Source organism: Gorilla gorilla, chromosome 13, assembly GCF_029281585.2.
Source record: "Gorilla gorilla gorilla isolate KB3781 chromosome 13, NHGRI_mGorGor1-v2.1_pri, whole genome shotgun sequence".
NCBI classification, from domain to species: Eukaryota; Metazoa; Chordata; class Mammalia; order Primates; family Hominidae; genus Gorilla; species Gorilla gorilla.
This window is the reverse complement of record NC_073237.2, coordinates 96,789,994-96,803,848: the sequence shown is the minus strand read 5'-3', so window position 1 is coordinate 96,803,848 and position 13,855 is coordinate 96,789,994. Positions and strand designations below refer to the sequence as shown.

The 13,855-nt window shown below is 45.2% G+C and overlaps 1 protein-coding gene across 1 annotated transcript in view; it reads right to left on the bottom strand.

Moving 5' to 3' along the window:
• The window catches only part of TMEFF1 (transmembrane protein with EGF like and two follistatin like domains 1), a 104,424-nt gene extending 97,202 nt beyond the window's left edge, over window positions 1-7,222 (bottom strand). The window contains exon 1 of the mRNA XM_031014552.3: window positions 6,580-7,222. Coding sequence (XP_030870412.2) covers window positions 6,580-6,775 — 196 coding nt within the window. The 5' untranslated portion in view covers window positions 6,776-7,222. The remainder of the gene's footprint in view (window positions 1-6,579) is intronic.
• Window positions 7,223-13,855: the final 6,633 nt, after the last annotated feature.

Genomic DNA, 13,855 nt, shown 5'->3' with positions numbered 1-13,855 from the left:
CAACTTAGCATTTGAGCATCTCTGTGCTTTCTGTGGGAACTGATTAGTATGATTTACTAAGGGAATGATTACTCCAAGATGTCAAAATCAAGCCCAGCAAAGGATCTGAATAGACATTTCTCCAAAGAAGATATACAGATAGCCAATACATTCATTAAAAGATGCTTAATATCAATAGCCATTAGGAAAATACAAATAAAAACGACATTGATACATAACTTCACACCCACTAGGATGGCCAAAATCAAACAGACAGACAATAACAAGTGTTGGAGAAGATGCTGGAGAAATTAGGATCTTCAAACATTGCTGCTAGAAATGTAAAATGGTGCAGCCACTTTGGAAAACCGTTTGGTAATTCCTCAAAATGTGAAACACAGAGTTACCATATGACCAAGCAATTCCACTCCTAGATACATACACAACAGAACTGAAAACATGTGTCCACAAAAAACTTGTCCATGAATGTTACAGCAGCATTATTCATAACAGCCAAAAAGTAAAAGCAACTCAAATATCCATCAGTAGAGAAATGGATATGCAAAATGTGGTTTATCCATACAATGGAATATTATTTGGCCATAAAAAGGAATGAAGTTCTGATACACGCTACAACATGGATGCACACTGAAAACATTATGCTAAGGGAAAGAAGCCAGACACAAAAGAACACACCTCATATGATCCCATTTGCATGCATATCTAGAATAGGCAAATCCATAGAGAGTAGATTAGTAGTAACCAGGGACTGGGGAGGCGAGGAATGTGGAATGACTGTTAATAGCTATGGGGTTTCTTTTGGGGGTGATGAAAATTTTCTGGAATTAGAGAGTGGTGACAGTTGTACAATTTTGTGAATATATATAAATCCACTTAACTGTACCCCTTTTAAAAAATCCTATCTTGTTCGTGCTCAATAAATGCTTATTGATGGGGACTGCTGTGGGGAAGCAAGCCCAGATGTGGTAAACAGAAACTTCCACTGTATATATCTGTAAGAGGCTAACCACCTCTATAAGATTATAAGGCCCTTGAAAGCAGGGAAGCCTTCTCACATATTTCCCTTAACATCCAGTATATTAGATTACACTACGCAGTATTCAATCAAGGTTTGCTAAATTAATTATTATCCATCCACATTTTACACAACAGGGATCTAGAAGATAAATGCCCTGCCCGAGATTCCCCATTAATTAGAAAAACTCACTTTTATTCCCGAGAATCCTGAATTGCCACAAATAAGGCACTTCTCATAATCTGACATTTATATCATCCATTAATACCATTCCTACCACCATATAATAATCCAGAGGACCCACTTCTAGTTAAAACCCATTTCAAATTCTCTACCTTATATCTATCACGAAATGCCACTTACTGGTCTCTCAGTATGTTCTTCTACCTCTTTAACCATATTCCCTAAGCTAGAAATGCCCCACATGGTTAGTCTCATTTGTTCTTCTCAAATATCCCAGAGCCAAAAAGGACCATCATCATCTTCATTTCACAAATGAAAAACAAAGTCAGTCAGTCTAAGGTTACCTGGTCTCCTAAATTCAAGTTTATCTTTCTTCACATATGTCATGTATTTCCAAGCTTTTTTTCTCTTTGGATAACTGGGAACTTTCTGTTAAGTTAGCTTTAAAAAAAAAATAAGCATAAATAAAAAAGATATAAAATTGAAGTTTTTCTTTTAATCGCAATAAGTCTAAAGTCCAGAATAAGTGGAGAACTGCGGCAAGAAGACAACAAAAGAAGTCTTGTTCCAGCCTGGGCATCATGGCGAAGCCTTGTCTCTACTAAAAACACAAAAAATTAGCCGAGTGTGGTGGCACGCACCTATAGTCCGAACTACTCAGGAGGCTGAGAATCACCTGAGCCCAAGAAGTTGAGGCTGCAGTAAGCTGAGACTGCGTCACTACACGCCAGCCTGGGCGACAGGAATGAGACCCTGTCTCAAACAAACAAACAAACAAACAAAAAAGTCTTGTTGAGAACAAGAAGAGATAAACCAAAGGCCCACTGCTTAGGGAAGATGCAATATCAAGAGACAACAGGGCCAATTCCCTATGCTTCATCTTCATCAAGAAGCATGATCTTCAAGCTAGGGAGGTCAGAAATCTGATAAAAGGAAACCAGCTTCTAAGGTAAGTGGCATGGGTAGGGGACAGTAACAGAATACAGAGCTAGTTCAAAAGAATATGCTTTCTGATCCAAACAACTCACACTCCATGATGCTGAAAAAACTTTTACATCTGCCTTAAAAACTACCACAAATTATCTAAGCTACCTTGACAAGGTGCCAGAAGACCAGAAATAAAATAAATAAAAATAAACACATGCTCAAATTTCAAAAAAGGAGAAACGCAGGCCGGGCACAGTGGCTCATGCCTGCAATCCTAGCACTCTGGAAGGCCAAGGTAGGCAGATTGCCTGAGCTCAGGAGTTCGAGACCAGAATGGGCAACACAGTGAAACCCCATATCTACTAAAATACAAACAATTAGCCGGGCGTGGTGGTGTGCGCCTGTAGTCCCAGCTACTCGGGAGGCTTGAGGCAGGAGAACTGCTTGAACCTGGAAGGCAGAGGTTACAGTGAGCCGAGATCATGCCACTGCACTCCAGCCTGGGCGACAGAGCAAGACTCCATCTCAAAAAAAAAAAAAAAAAAAAAAGGCAGAATGCAGATCCAGAAAAACATCTGTGGGTAAACCTGCTATGCAACTGCTGAAAAATTCTAAAATGGATAAATAAGTTTTCGAATACAGTAAAATGAGAAAGCCACCATCAGCTCTTTATTAAGGCAGGCTATACAACATGTGCTTTTTATTTAACAGGATTACTAAAATGGAAAAAGGGACGATGACAGGATGATATATATACATAACAATCTAACAAGACAATCTGAAAGAATCTTTTAAATAATAGGCTGGTGAACAAAATGGGAAAATGTTGAAGAGCAGAAGCTCGAAAATCTGTTAAATTCAACTAACAGGATGCATAGCTAGTTGAACATCTGGTTGACTAACGTAACAACATCAACCAAGTTGGTAGAAAGTCTCCAGTAATATGTCGCAGGGTTCCATCCTTTTTCACAATCTAGACAACTTCTATTAATTTAATGAAGCCATAGGACTGCTCTTCACATTTGCAAGTGAAAAAAACCTGTGAGTGACCCAACACACACAGCCTGACTGAATCAGCTCCAGAAAGCTCACAGTAGGCTGAAATGATGGTCCAAAACCAAAAATGAATATCTACAGGGAATCGAGGGCTGTATTTAGTTTTAAAACTGAAATAGGCCGGGCGCAGTGGCTCATGCCTGTAATCCCAGCACTTTGGGAGGCCGAGGCTGGCAGATCACGAGGTCAGGAGATCGAGACCATCCTGGCTAACACGATGAAACCCCGTCTCTACTAAAAATACAAAAAATCAGCCAGGCATGGTGGCGGGTGCCTGTAGTCCCAGCTACTGGGGAGGCTGAGGCAGGAGAATGGCGAGAACCCGGGAGGCGGAGCTTGCTGTGAGCAGAGATCGCGCCACTGCACTCCAGCCTGGGTGACAGAGCAAGACTCCGTCTCAAAAAAAAAAAAAACGAAATAGGCCAGGCACATTGGCTCACACCTGTAATCTCAACACTTTGGGAGGCCGAGGCGGGCGGATCACCTGAAGTCAAGAGTTCAAGATCAGCCTGGCCAACATTGTGAAACCCCAACCCTACTAAAAATACAAATTAGCCCGGCATGGTGGTGGGCGCCTGTAGTCCCAGCTACTCCGGAGGCTGAGGCAGGAGAATCACCTGAACCCAGGAGCCAGAGGTTGCAGTCAGCCAGGATTGCGCCACTGCACTCTAGCCTGGGTGACAAAGTGAGACTCCATCTCAAAAAAAAAACATGACAGAGTAAACTTCAGTTTGCGGGGGGATACCTAGATAATAAAAGCTACTAAACAAACTGTGCACAATTTCGAGCTGCATTAATAGATGTGTGTGTCCAGACTGTATTACTATGGTTCTCAAACTTACCAACCAAAAAAAATTTTTTTCCATATGAATCGTTCCCAAATCTTCATCCTAAAAAGTTACAATAAGAATCTACAAGTATCATTTAGTTAAAACTCTAGCTTTAGACCCAGTTATTCAAGTATATCTTCCTGCTAGAAAACATTTTATTTGATCAGCTTAATTTATTGACATTTATATCAGTGATGAATACGGGTGAAAGAAGACTCAGATATTACTAAATCCAAGTCTCTTTTTTAAAAGGAATGGAAACTAAGAGAAATTAAGTAACTTGCCCCAAATTACACAGCTGCTTAACAAGGACCATGACCCCTAGATCAGTCCCCTTTTTCCCACACTGCGTGTCACCCACCCCTCCTCTTCAATGCATAGTACCCCACGGTGACTAACTGAGCCCCAGGCTTCACACACACACACACACCACACAAAAACACAGGTTCACTTCTCGGGCCCTGGGACTTTCCTGCCCATACCAGAGGTCACTCCAAGCCCCTACATTCCATCTTAGAACCCAAAGAACACACACACACACACACACACACACACACAGTCACTCTGCATCACCAAGGGTATCCTTGGTGATACCCTTGGTATCCGCATCCTCAAGGGTATCCATCCCTCTATTTCTTTTATTTCCTTTCTTAAAACTTGAACTATGCAAGTTAGAAAGTACACACAAAAACATCCCATCAAGACACACTATATTTTGCTAAGAACGAATTAGCTTAGCAAGAACAAATACCCGCGACACATTAGCTGGAAAAATATTGACATGGTGCGATCACTTACAAGTTTGATAATTAATATTTGTTACATAAAAAGGCACTCTAATATACAACTGGTTTTTATTCTTAAAGTATGATTATGTAATAAAGCATTACCCCATATCCCGTTCAACATCAGAAAAATAACAGAAAAGTTTTTTCACAGATGGAAATGCTTTTAATGGACATGCCATTGTTTACTGTGCTCAAAACTGCCATTCCCCTCATAAAACATTACCATATGAAAATTATTAAAAGCTTTAAGGCCTTCAAACCTAAATAGCGGGCCAAAGGCTTGCTTCATTTAGGGTAGCATAAGCATCTGCGCTGAGACTCTCTTGCTCCTTCCTCACTCTTCCAGAAATAATGCCCCTTCAAGAGCCCAAAAGTATAAAGGTTATCCGGCAGATTCCCAGTGGCCTTATGTTCCTCCCTCCTCCCCCTACTCCGCCTTGGTTTAAAGAAGACAAGAGAAGGCTCCAGAATTGATAAAAGGGCAAGTTAGCAAGGATGTGGCTTATGATCACTAGCATCTGCTAGGCCAGCTCCAAGAAGACCCTCCACTCAAAAAATGAGACCTGAATGCCTGTCTTTGCCCCAGGGCCATAATCCTTGTGCGCCTCTGGGACCCCTTTAGAAATGAAGAGGAACTTTACTGCTGGGACCCTCCTCCCCAGTGTTATCCACTAAAGCCTCAGCAAGCTCTTTGTTTCCAACAGCTGTGAGGGGGCAAGCGGCCTTGGAGAGAGGGGAGAGGTCACTCCCTTGCTCCCCGCTGCTGCCAGTATCCAGGCCCTCCCGCAAAACACACACACACACAGGCACGACATCTTCCCTGGGACCCAATTCTCTCTTTCCACACTTTAATAACCCAGGGTTACACCTTGCTACACAAGGGCATTCCCTGAGACCTAATTTCCTCTTTCTACAACCAAACCCTACACAGGATGATGACTCCCAAGCCCCCTCCCCTTTGAAAAGACATAAATGGGGTTCGCTATAGGGCACCCGTCCCTCCTCTTCAGTGCATACCCCAGGGTGACTAACTGAGCCCCAGGCTTCACACACAACACACAAAAACACAGGGTCACTTCCTGGGCCCTGGGACTTTCCCCGCTCATATCCACAGACCCGAGGTCACTCTAAGCCCCCAGATCCCATCTCAGAACCCAAAGAACACACACGCGCGCGCGCGCACACACACACACAGTCACTCTGCATCGCCAAACCGCGTCCTCAAGACAACCCGTTCCCTTTATCCACATGACCCCCACCCCCGAGACCCCAGTGCCTTAAGGAAGAATCTCCCCAGCACATCAGCACATGGTCACTCCCCTGCCCTCACCCCGCCCAGCCCCTCGCCGTCTCCCACCCACCGCACTCTGCACACACACACACAGATCCCTGCCTGGGGCCGCCCTCCCTCCCCTCAGCCTTCACAACACAAACACGCGCTCCCGCGAGCACACCCACGACCACACCGGGAGCCCCTGCCGGCCGCTCAGCCTCGCCGGCCCCGGCCCCGGCCCCATCGCCTCCCCACACGCCGGGCCGCCCTCGCCCAGCCACTCGACACACTCGGACGCACCCACGGCCACTCCCATCCCCAGCGCCGGTCCCAAAGCCACACCGCACGCTCGCGCCCTGCCCTCCGCCCTCGCTCACCCTCACCTCGGGCCCAGCTCCCTGGGACCCCCACGACGGGGTCTTTCCCAGCCCGGCCGACCGCAGGGACCACGAGGGAGGCGGCAACGGAGGGGTGGGAAGACCTAGGGCCGGCTCCGACCGGTCCTACCTGAGCAGTTGATGCTCTTGCCTTTGCCGCCGGGACAGTCCCCGCCGCTGCCGCCGCCACCACCCGGGGGCTGGTTGGACGCGCGGCTCCCGGGCAGAGAGAAGGCGAAGAGCAGAAGCACCGACGTGTAGCAGCAGAAGGCGAGCGGAGGCGCGGCAGGCAGCCGGAGCGGCGCCTCAGCGGCCGCGGCGCCCATGACTGGTGCCCCTGGACGGCGGGAAGCGCAGGGAGCCGCAGGCCGGGGGCATCCAGCCGCGCGCCCAGAGCCCCGCCGCTGCCTCGGTGCCTCCTAGCAGCCGCGCCGCTGAGCCGGGGAGCAGCCCGTCAGCATCCCCGCCCCACCCGCAGCGCCCGCCAGGCCCGGGCCCGCGGCGCTCGGGACGGAGTCGGTGGGTCCGGGCGCGTGCGAGGGTCGCGGGCGCGCAAGGGTGCGCGCGAGGGTGCGAGCCGGCGTGGGGGACACCGCGGCGAGGGGAGCGGGCGGGCGCGCGCGCGGCGGGCGGGGGTCGCGGGCCGGAGGCAGGCCCAGCCTCTTGCTCGCCTCCTCGCCTTCCCTTTGTGTCCGTGGCCGTTGCCACCGCGTCACAAAGACCCCGGCCCGCCCGGTGAGGGGCGCGTGACGGAGCCGCCGGCGGGAGGGGAGGCTGCGACCCCGCCCCGCGCACACCCCCAGCTCCCGCGCCGACAGCTCCGCCCCCGGCCGCGGCCGGCGCCGCCTCCAGGGGAGCTATTGTTCCTGCGACAGGGCAGGGGCGCGGGGGCCGGGGTTTGGCCACCCCTCGGCGGTAGGCTGCACCGTAACAGACTTGTTTGCCGCCCTTTGTGAGCTGTTTTTGAAGCGTTTCCTTCGCCCAGCAGCAGGGCTGGGAATGAGGGCAGGTGGTCTGTCGTATATCTATAATAGTTTTTAGGTGGAAGAAACTGAGTCACGGAAGAGGTAAAGGTGACTTGTCCAAGGTTGCATACCAAGAAATGGGCAGGACCAGGATGGGAGCCCAAGTTCTGACTCTAGCCATGCAGTTCTCAGAGATGTTGGGTGAATGGTTAGATTTCTAGGTTCCTCATTCCCACCTCATTCCCGTAGACTCACATACAACTGAGTGAAAATAGTTTTACAAAAGTCTGTGTTGCCCTCTCCCCCTAACAAAAGCTGAGATTCAGAGAGGATTTTCTAATATACAAGGCCTGGTGAAAGCTCTTTATGTGCATTCTCTTCAATTATTTTTTTACAGGCCTCGGAGGGAGTTTTCATTCTTATCTGCATTCTACAGATGAGGAAGTAGGGACCCAGAGAGGCAAGGTGATCTGACTCCCAGTCCAGTGCTCTTCCTACCACATCCTGCTAGGTGATACCTAGACATAGGTACTAAGATCATGGACTGAATTGTGTGAAAGTCCTCTGCCTTTTTCATTCTATTATATTGCATCCCACCCCAGAAGGAATTTTAAGTCTCATTGAAAAACTGATCAATTTGATTCATAAAATTAAGAAATGTGTGAAAAGCCACCACAAGCAAAGCCACATTAGGAAAAATGTCTTCAGTGCAAATATGAGACAATATACTTAATATAAAGTTATATGTCAAGAAGAAAAAGTTGACATAATAGAAAAATAGGAAGCTTGACTCTTATTCACAAAAAGTACAGACAATAAATACATGAAAACAGATTTTGAACCCACTAGTAATAAAAGATTAAAACCACAAAACTCTGGCCAGGGGCAGTGGCTCACACCTGTAATCCCAGCACTTTTAGAGGCCGAGGTGGGCGGATCACCTGAGGGCAGGAGTTCGAAACCAACCTGGCTAACATGGTGAAACCCCGTTTCTACTAAAAATAGAAGAAATTAGCCGGGCATGGTGGCGCGCACCTGTAACGCCTATAATCCCAGCTGCTCAGGAGGCTGAGGCAGGAGAATCGCTTGAACCCGGGAGGTAGAGGTTGCAGTGAGCAGAGATTGCACTATTTCACTCCAGCTTGGGCAACAAGAGCGAAACTCCATCACGCACACACACGCACACACAATTATTTTCCCTTTGGATGATTAAGAAGAGTTAAAAGAATTGGCAGACTGAGCACTACTAATTTATACATTTTAGGAGGTCAATTTGACTATGTATCGAAAAACCTTTAAAATATGTTTACTCTTTAATCTAGCAATTCCATTTATTGGAATTTATCTAAAGGATAACTGGATAAGCACACAAAAATGTATACATTAGGATGTTCATCACAGCCTTTATAACTTAAATGTCCATCAGTGGGGACTAAAGTACGGTACCTCTTAGTACAATGGAGTATTATGCAGCTTTAACAATGATGATAATTAGGTTAGCGTTTACTGACGTGGAAAAAGCAGGATACTAATGAGTAATAGGAAAACCCTATTTTTCTAGAATATATATAATGTGTACACATCCGTAGGAGAAAAAAGTGAAGAACACTATACAGCAATATATTAACAGTGGTTATGTCTGAAAGACCAGCTTATGAGTAATAATTACCTATAATTACCTGTTCTTTATATTTTTCTCTGTGATCTGAATTTTTATCTTTTTTTTTTTCTAACAGGGTCTCACTTCGTCACCCAGGCATGATCACAAGACTCTGTCTCAAAGAAAAAAAAAAACTATTTTAAATTGTACTTTCATCATACTTTTTATACAAATAAATTCACATTTTTTAACATTTTATTAAGACTCGCCTCACACGTCTAAACTGTTAGTGGCATGCCAAATGTTACAACTAAAATTGAACTTCTGGCTTTTCTGAATATTGTGGGATCTCAGGTTCCTAACTGCTAAGCCACAGCTAAGGCTTTTTCTCAGACCTTCAGCAGCTTCTCTGCTAAGCTTGACCTCTTCCATGCTTCATTCCTGACCTGTGTCTTGGCTCTCCAAGCCCCAGTATTCTGCCTTGAATTTTCATTTCACTGCTCACCATAGCCCAGGCAGGAATACTAAGAGAAGTTAACCATTAAATAAAAAGCAAAAAATCGGCGGGAGTGGGTGGCTCACATTTGTAATCTCAGCACTTTCTGAGGCCGAGGCAGGAGGATTGCTTGAAGCCAGGAGTTCAAGACCAGACTGAACAACATAGTGAGACCTTGTCTCTACAAAAAAAAAAAAAAATTTAATTAGCCAGTGTGGTGGTGTGCACCTGTAGTCTTAGCTATTCAGGAGGCTGAGGTGAGAGGATCACTTGCACCCAGGATTTCAAGGTTACAAGTGAGCTGTGATCATGCCACTGTACCACCTGGGCACTGGGCAACAGAGCAAGTAAAAAAAAAATCCTGGGGCCATAAGTCACAAATTAATTTACATCTGCATCTTTCCCCAAATCAGCTAAAACAAATTCAATACAGATTTCTTGAAAAGAACTCTGCTTCAGAAACAGAATTTGTCTGACTTTGATCATATAATCTCAGAGAGGGAAAAGGTTGTTAGAGGTGAATTAATGTAACACCCATGACATGCCTTAATACTGGTGACCCCAAAATATCAGATAGCAAAAGGCTGTGGGACTCACTACCTAAATACCACCCAGTGAATTTTAACAGAATGTAGATTTCTGAACAGTACTCCAAACAGTCTAGGTGATGCCCAAGTATCTCTTATTTATTTTAAAGTTGTCTAGATAATTCAGATGCACTGTCAAGTATGGAAAACCCTGACCCTGATCAGTCAGCTATTGCTCCCTAACAAACCACCATAAAATCTCAGCAGCATGCCACAAGGAGCATTCATTTCTCATAGGTTTAGAGGTTGACTGGGGGTTGGCTGGTTGATCTAGGCTAGGCTTGGGTGGATGGCTTTGCTTCAAGATACAGGTTCAGCTGGGTTTGGCTCCTATGTGCTGGTTGAGCTCTGGTTCACTATTCTAGTATTCATTCTGGGGATGGGACCCAGGAAGAACTCCTGTCACGGAGATGGCAGTGGTACAAGGGGGCACACCCAACTGTGCTAGCACTTTTTACACACTGCTTGTATATGTCTGCTAAAATCTCACTGGCTAAGATCAGTCCTATAGCCGAGCTCAAAGACAAGGGATAGGGAAGTTTATTCTCCTTATGGAGGTAAGTGAGAGGGAGTAAATAGGAAGTGAATATTCTAAAACAAAAATCTATCAGAGATCTTATATTGAACATCATTAGTTATGCTCTACCAGAATGTTTTCAGTTCCAAGTAACAGAAAACCCCAATCCAAGTTAAGGTAAACAAAAAGGGATTTATTGGCTCAGGTTTAAAAAAAAAAATGCCAGAGGTAGTGCCCTCTCTTATGAGTTGATTTCTGTTCTCAATTAAGCTTCACTCATGGAAAACATTGCATTCCTTCAAGAAACCCTTATGAGCATTTGCTGCACACCAGAGTAGCCTCTGTGGGCAAGAGATCCTGCCCTCACTGTGTGGGAGAGAAGGAGACACTTGAAAATTAACAACTACAACTCAGTGTGATAAATACTAAATATAAATGGAGTGAGGGTGGGGTAGATGTAAATGGCAAATCCCATCCCATACTCCCAGCCCTGCCAATATCCTGGCTTTCCTAGACCTCCCGCTGGAGGGTCCAGCTGCATAATGAAGTCCTGATAAACAGTAATGAGACACTTTGGGACTGACAAATTGGCCCCAGTAGGAGAGAGTCACAGTGCTTGACCCAGAAACAAGGGAAAGCAATGATTTATGGTGCAGCACTGGCAAAGCCTGGGGTTAATCTCTGATCCAATTTGTGAAACTGGACCCCAATTTCTAGATAGGGGGGTCTTTGTAAAATTGATGTTATTTATTCATTCAACAAATTTGTGCTGAAGGTCTACTCCTAGTGCCTGGGAATATACAATGGTAAGTACAGCAGACCTGGTCCCTGTCCTTAGGAAGTTTACAGTCAAATATTAATCAAACAGTTATACAAATAAAATTAAAATTGCAATATTGTTAACAAATGCTATGAAAGAGAAGGTCAGAGAGGTTTCCCTAAAGGAGTGATGCTTGTGCTAAGATCAGAAGGAGGAGTAGAAGTTAACCAGGTGAAGAGGGAGTGCTCCAGGCAGAGGGAACACTCCCCTGAGAGTAAGAGCATCTGAATGCCAGCCAGTTTAGTAAGAACCTAAAAAAACAAGGTCGGCCGGGCATGGTGGCTCACGCCTGTAATCCCAGCACTTTGGGAGGCCGAGGTGGGAGGATCACTTCAGGTCAGGAGTTCGAGACCAGCCTGGCCAACGTGGTGAAACCCCATCTCTACTAAAATTACAAAAAATTAGCCAGGCATGGTGGCAGGCGCCTGTAATCCCAGCTACTCGGGAGGCTGAGGCAGGAGAATCGCTTGTACCTGAGAGGCAGAGGTTGCAGTGAGCCAAGACCGCGCCACTGCACTCCAGCCTGGGCAACAAGAGCGAAATTCCGTCTCCAAAAAAAAAAAAAAAAAAAAAGGTCAACTTATTTAGGACTTCATTTATTGATTCAACAAATATTTACTGAGCACCCACTATGATCTAGGCACTGTCCTAGATACAGAGAAACAGCAGTGAACAAAACAAAGTCTCTGATTCTCACAGAGCTTATGGTCTAATAGGGGAGACCTGATAATAATAATAATAATGTCAGTGGGAGAGAATAATTTTTGGGTTGAGCCATGATAATAATACACCAAGGACCTGCTATGGCCCAGGTATGCCTATGTCCCAGGCACTTCGCATTTGTTGTCATTAATCTTCCCGCCCACCTTTTTGGTAAGTATTATTTCCATTTTATAGATGAAAAAACAAAGCATCAGGTCAAGTACCCAAGGCCACAAGGTGAAGAAGTTGGAGTCACCAGGTTCATTCTGACTGTAAAGCCTCACCACATCACTAGCAGGAGAAGATGGAGAAGCATCATCATCTGACACATGATGAAGCAAAAAATTGGCATTATCAAGACTGCAGGCACCAGAATCTTCACAAGCCATCCTGACCATCTTGCAAGAGTGTCAGGAGATTTCATTGGGTTTCTTGTGATTATATTCAGAGATTCTTGTGATGACATTGGTGGGGACTTCAGTTGGAATCACTGTTATTCTTATCCACTTCCCCTGAATGGTCCTCAGTTACACAGACAAGGTAGAAGCCAAGAAGGCAAGGGTTACAGAATAAAAGTGCTATGGGAATGCAGAAAGATATTCTAACTCTCCTGAAGGAGAACAGGCTTCATCACTATAATTGTCACTTCTCACCCAAACAGTCCCTGTGAGTGGGTAGAGAAACTGAGGAGGCATCTCTGGGTTTTTACTGCAGGTCTTCTTGTCATTCAGTTGTTCAGCATTGCTCTGAATACAGAAGTAAGATTTTTCTTGATCTTTCACCAAATGGAAATTTTCAGCCGCAATCCAAAAATTTCTCCAAGTGTTTTAGTTCATAAAGGAGTGTACCAAAGAAATAGCTTCTCTGAGAAATACAATCACATGTAAATGGAAGTAGGAGGTATAGCATAGTAATTAAGAGTGTAGGCTCTGGAACCAAACCATCTGGGTTTGCATCTTAGCTCTACTGTTTGTTAGCAATATGACCTTGGCCAAATTATTTAACTTCTTGGGGCCTCAGTTTGATAATCTGTAACACAGAGATAAAATTTTTATCTGCTTCATAAGGTTGTTGTAAGAATAAAATGGGTTCATAGACATGAAGTGCTTAGAACCATGCTTATTACATCATAAGTACTCAGTAAATGATTAACTAGAAGTAGGAGTCACATAGTAACCACGTGATAAATGTTAGTTATTGTTAGTGGCAGTTGTCATTAACTGTACTTATATACCAGACTAAGAGCTCCACATGTATTATCTAATACAGCCAAAAACCTAGTCTTTTTGTGTTTTTTTTTTTGTTTTTTATTTTTTTAGAGACAGGGTCACACTCTGTCACTCGGGCTAGAGTGCAGTGATGCGATCATAGCTCACTGTAACCTTGAACCCTGGGCTCAAGCAATCCTCCACCCTCAGCCTCTTGAATAGCTAGGACTATAGGTGTGCACCATCATGCCTGGCTGATTTTTTTATTTTTTTTAAGAGATGAGGGTCTCACTATGTTGCCCAGGCTGGTTTTGAATACTTCGCCTCAAGTGATCCTCCCATCTCAGCCTTCCAGAGTGCTAGGATTACAGGTGTAAGCCACTATGCCTGGCCTGAGAAGGTACTACTATTATCTTAATTGTATAGATGAGAAAGCTGAGGTTTGGTGAGGTTAGGTAATTTGCCCAAGGTTACTCAGTTAATGGGCAACAAGGCTGGGACCAGGTCTGTC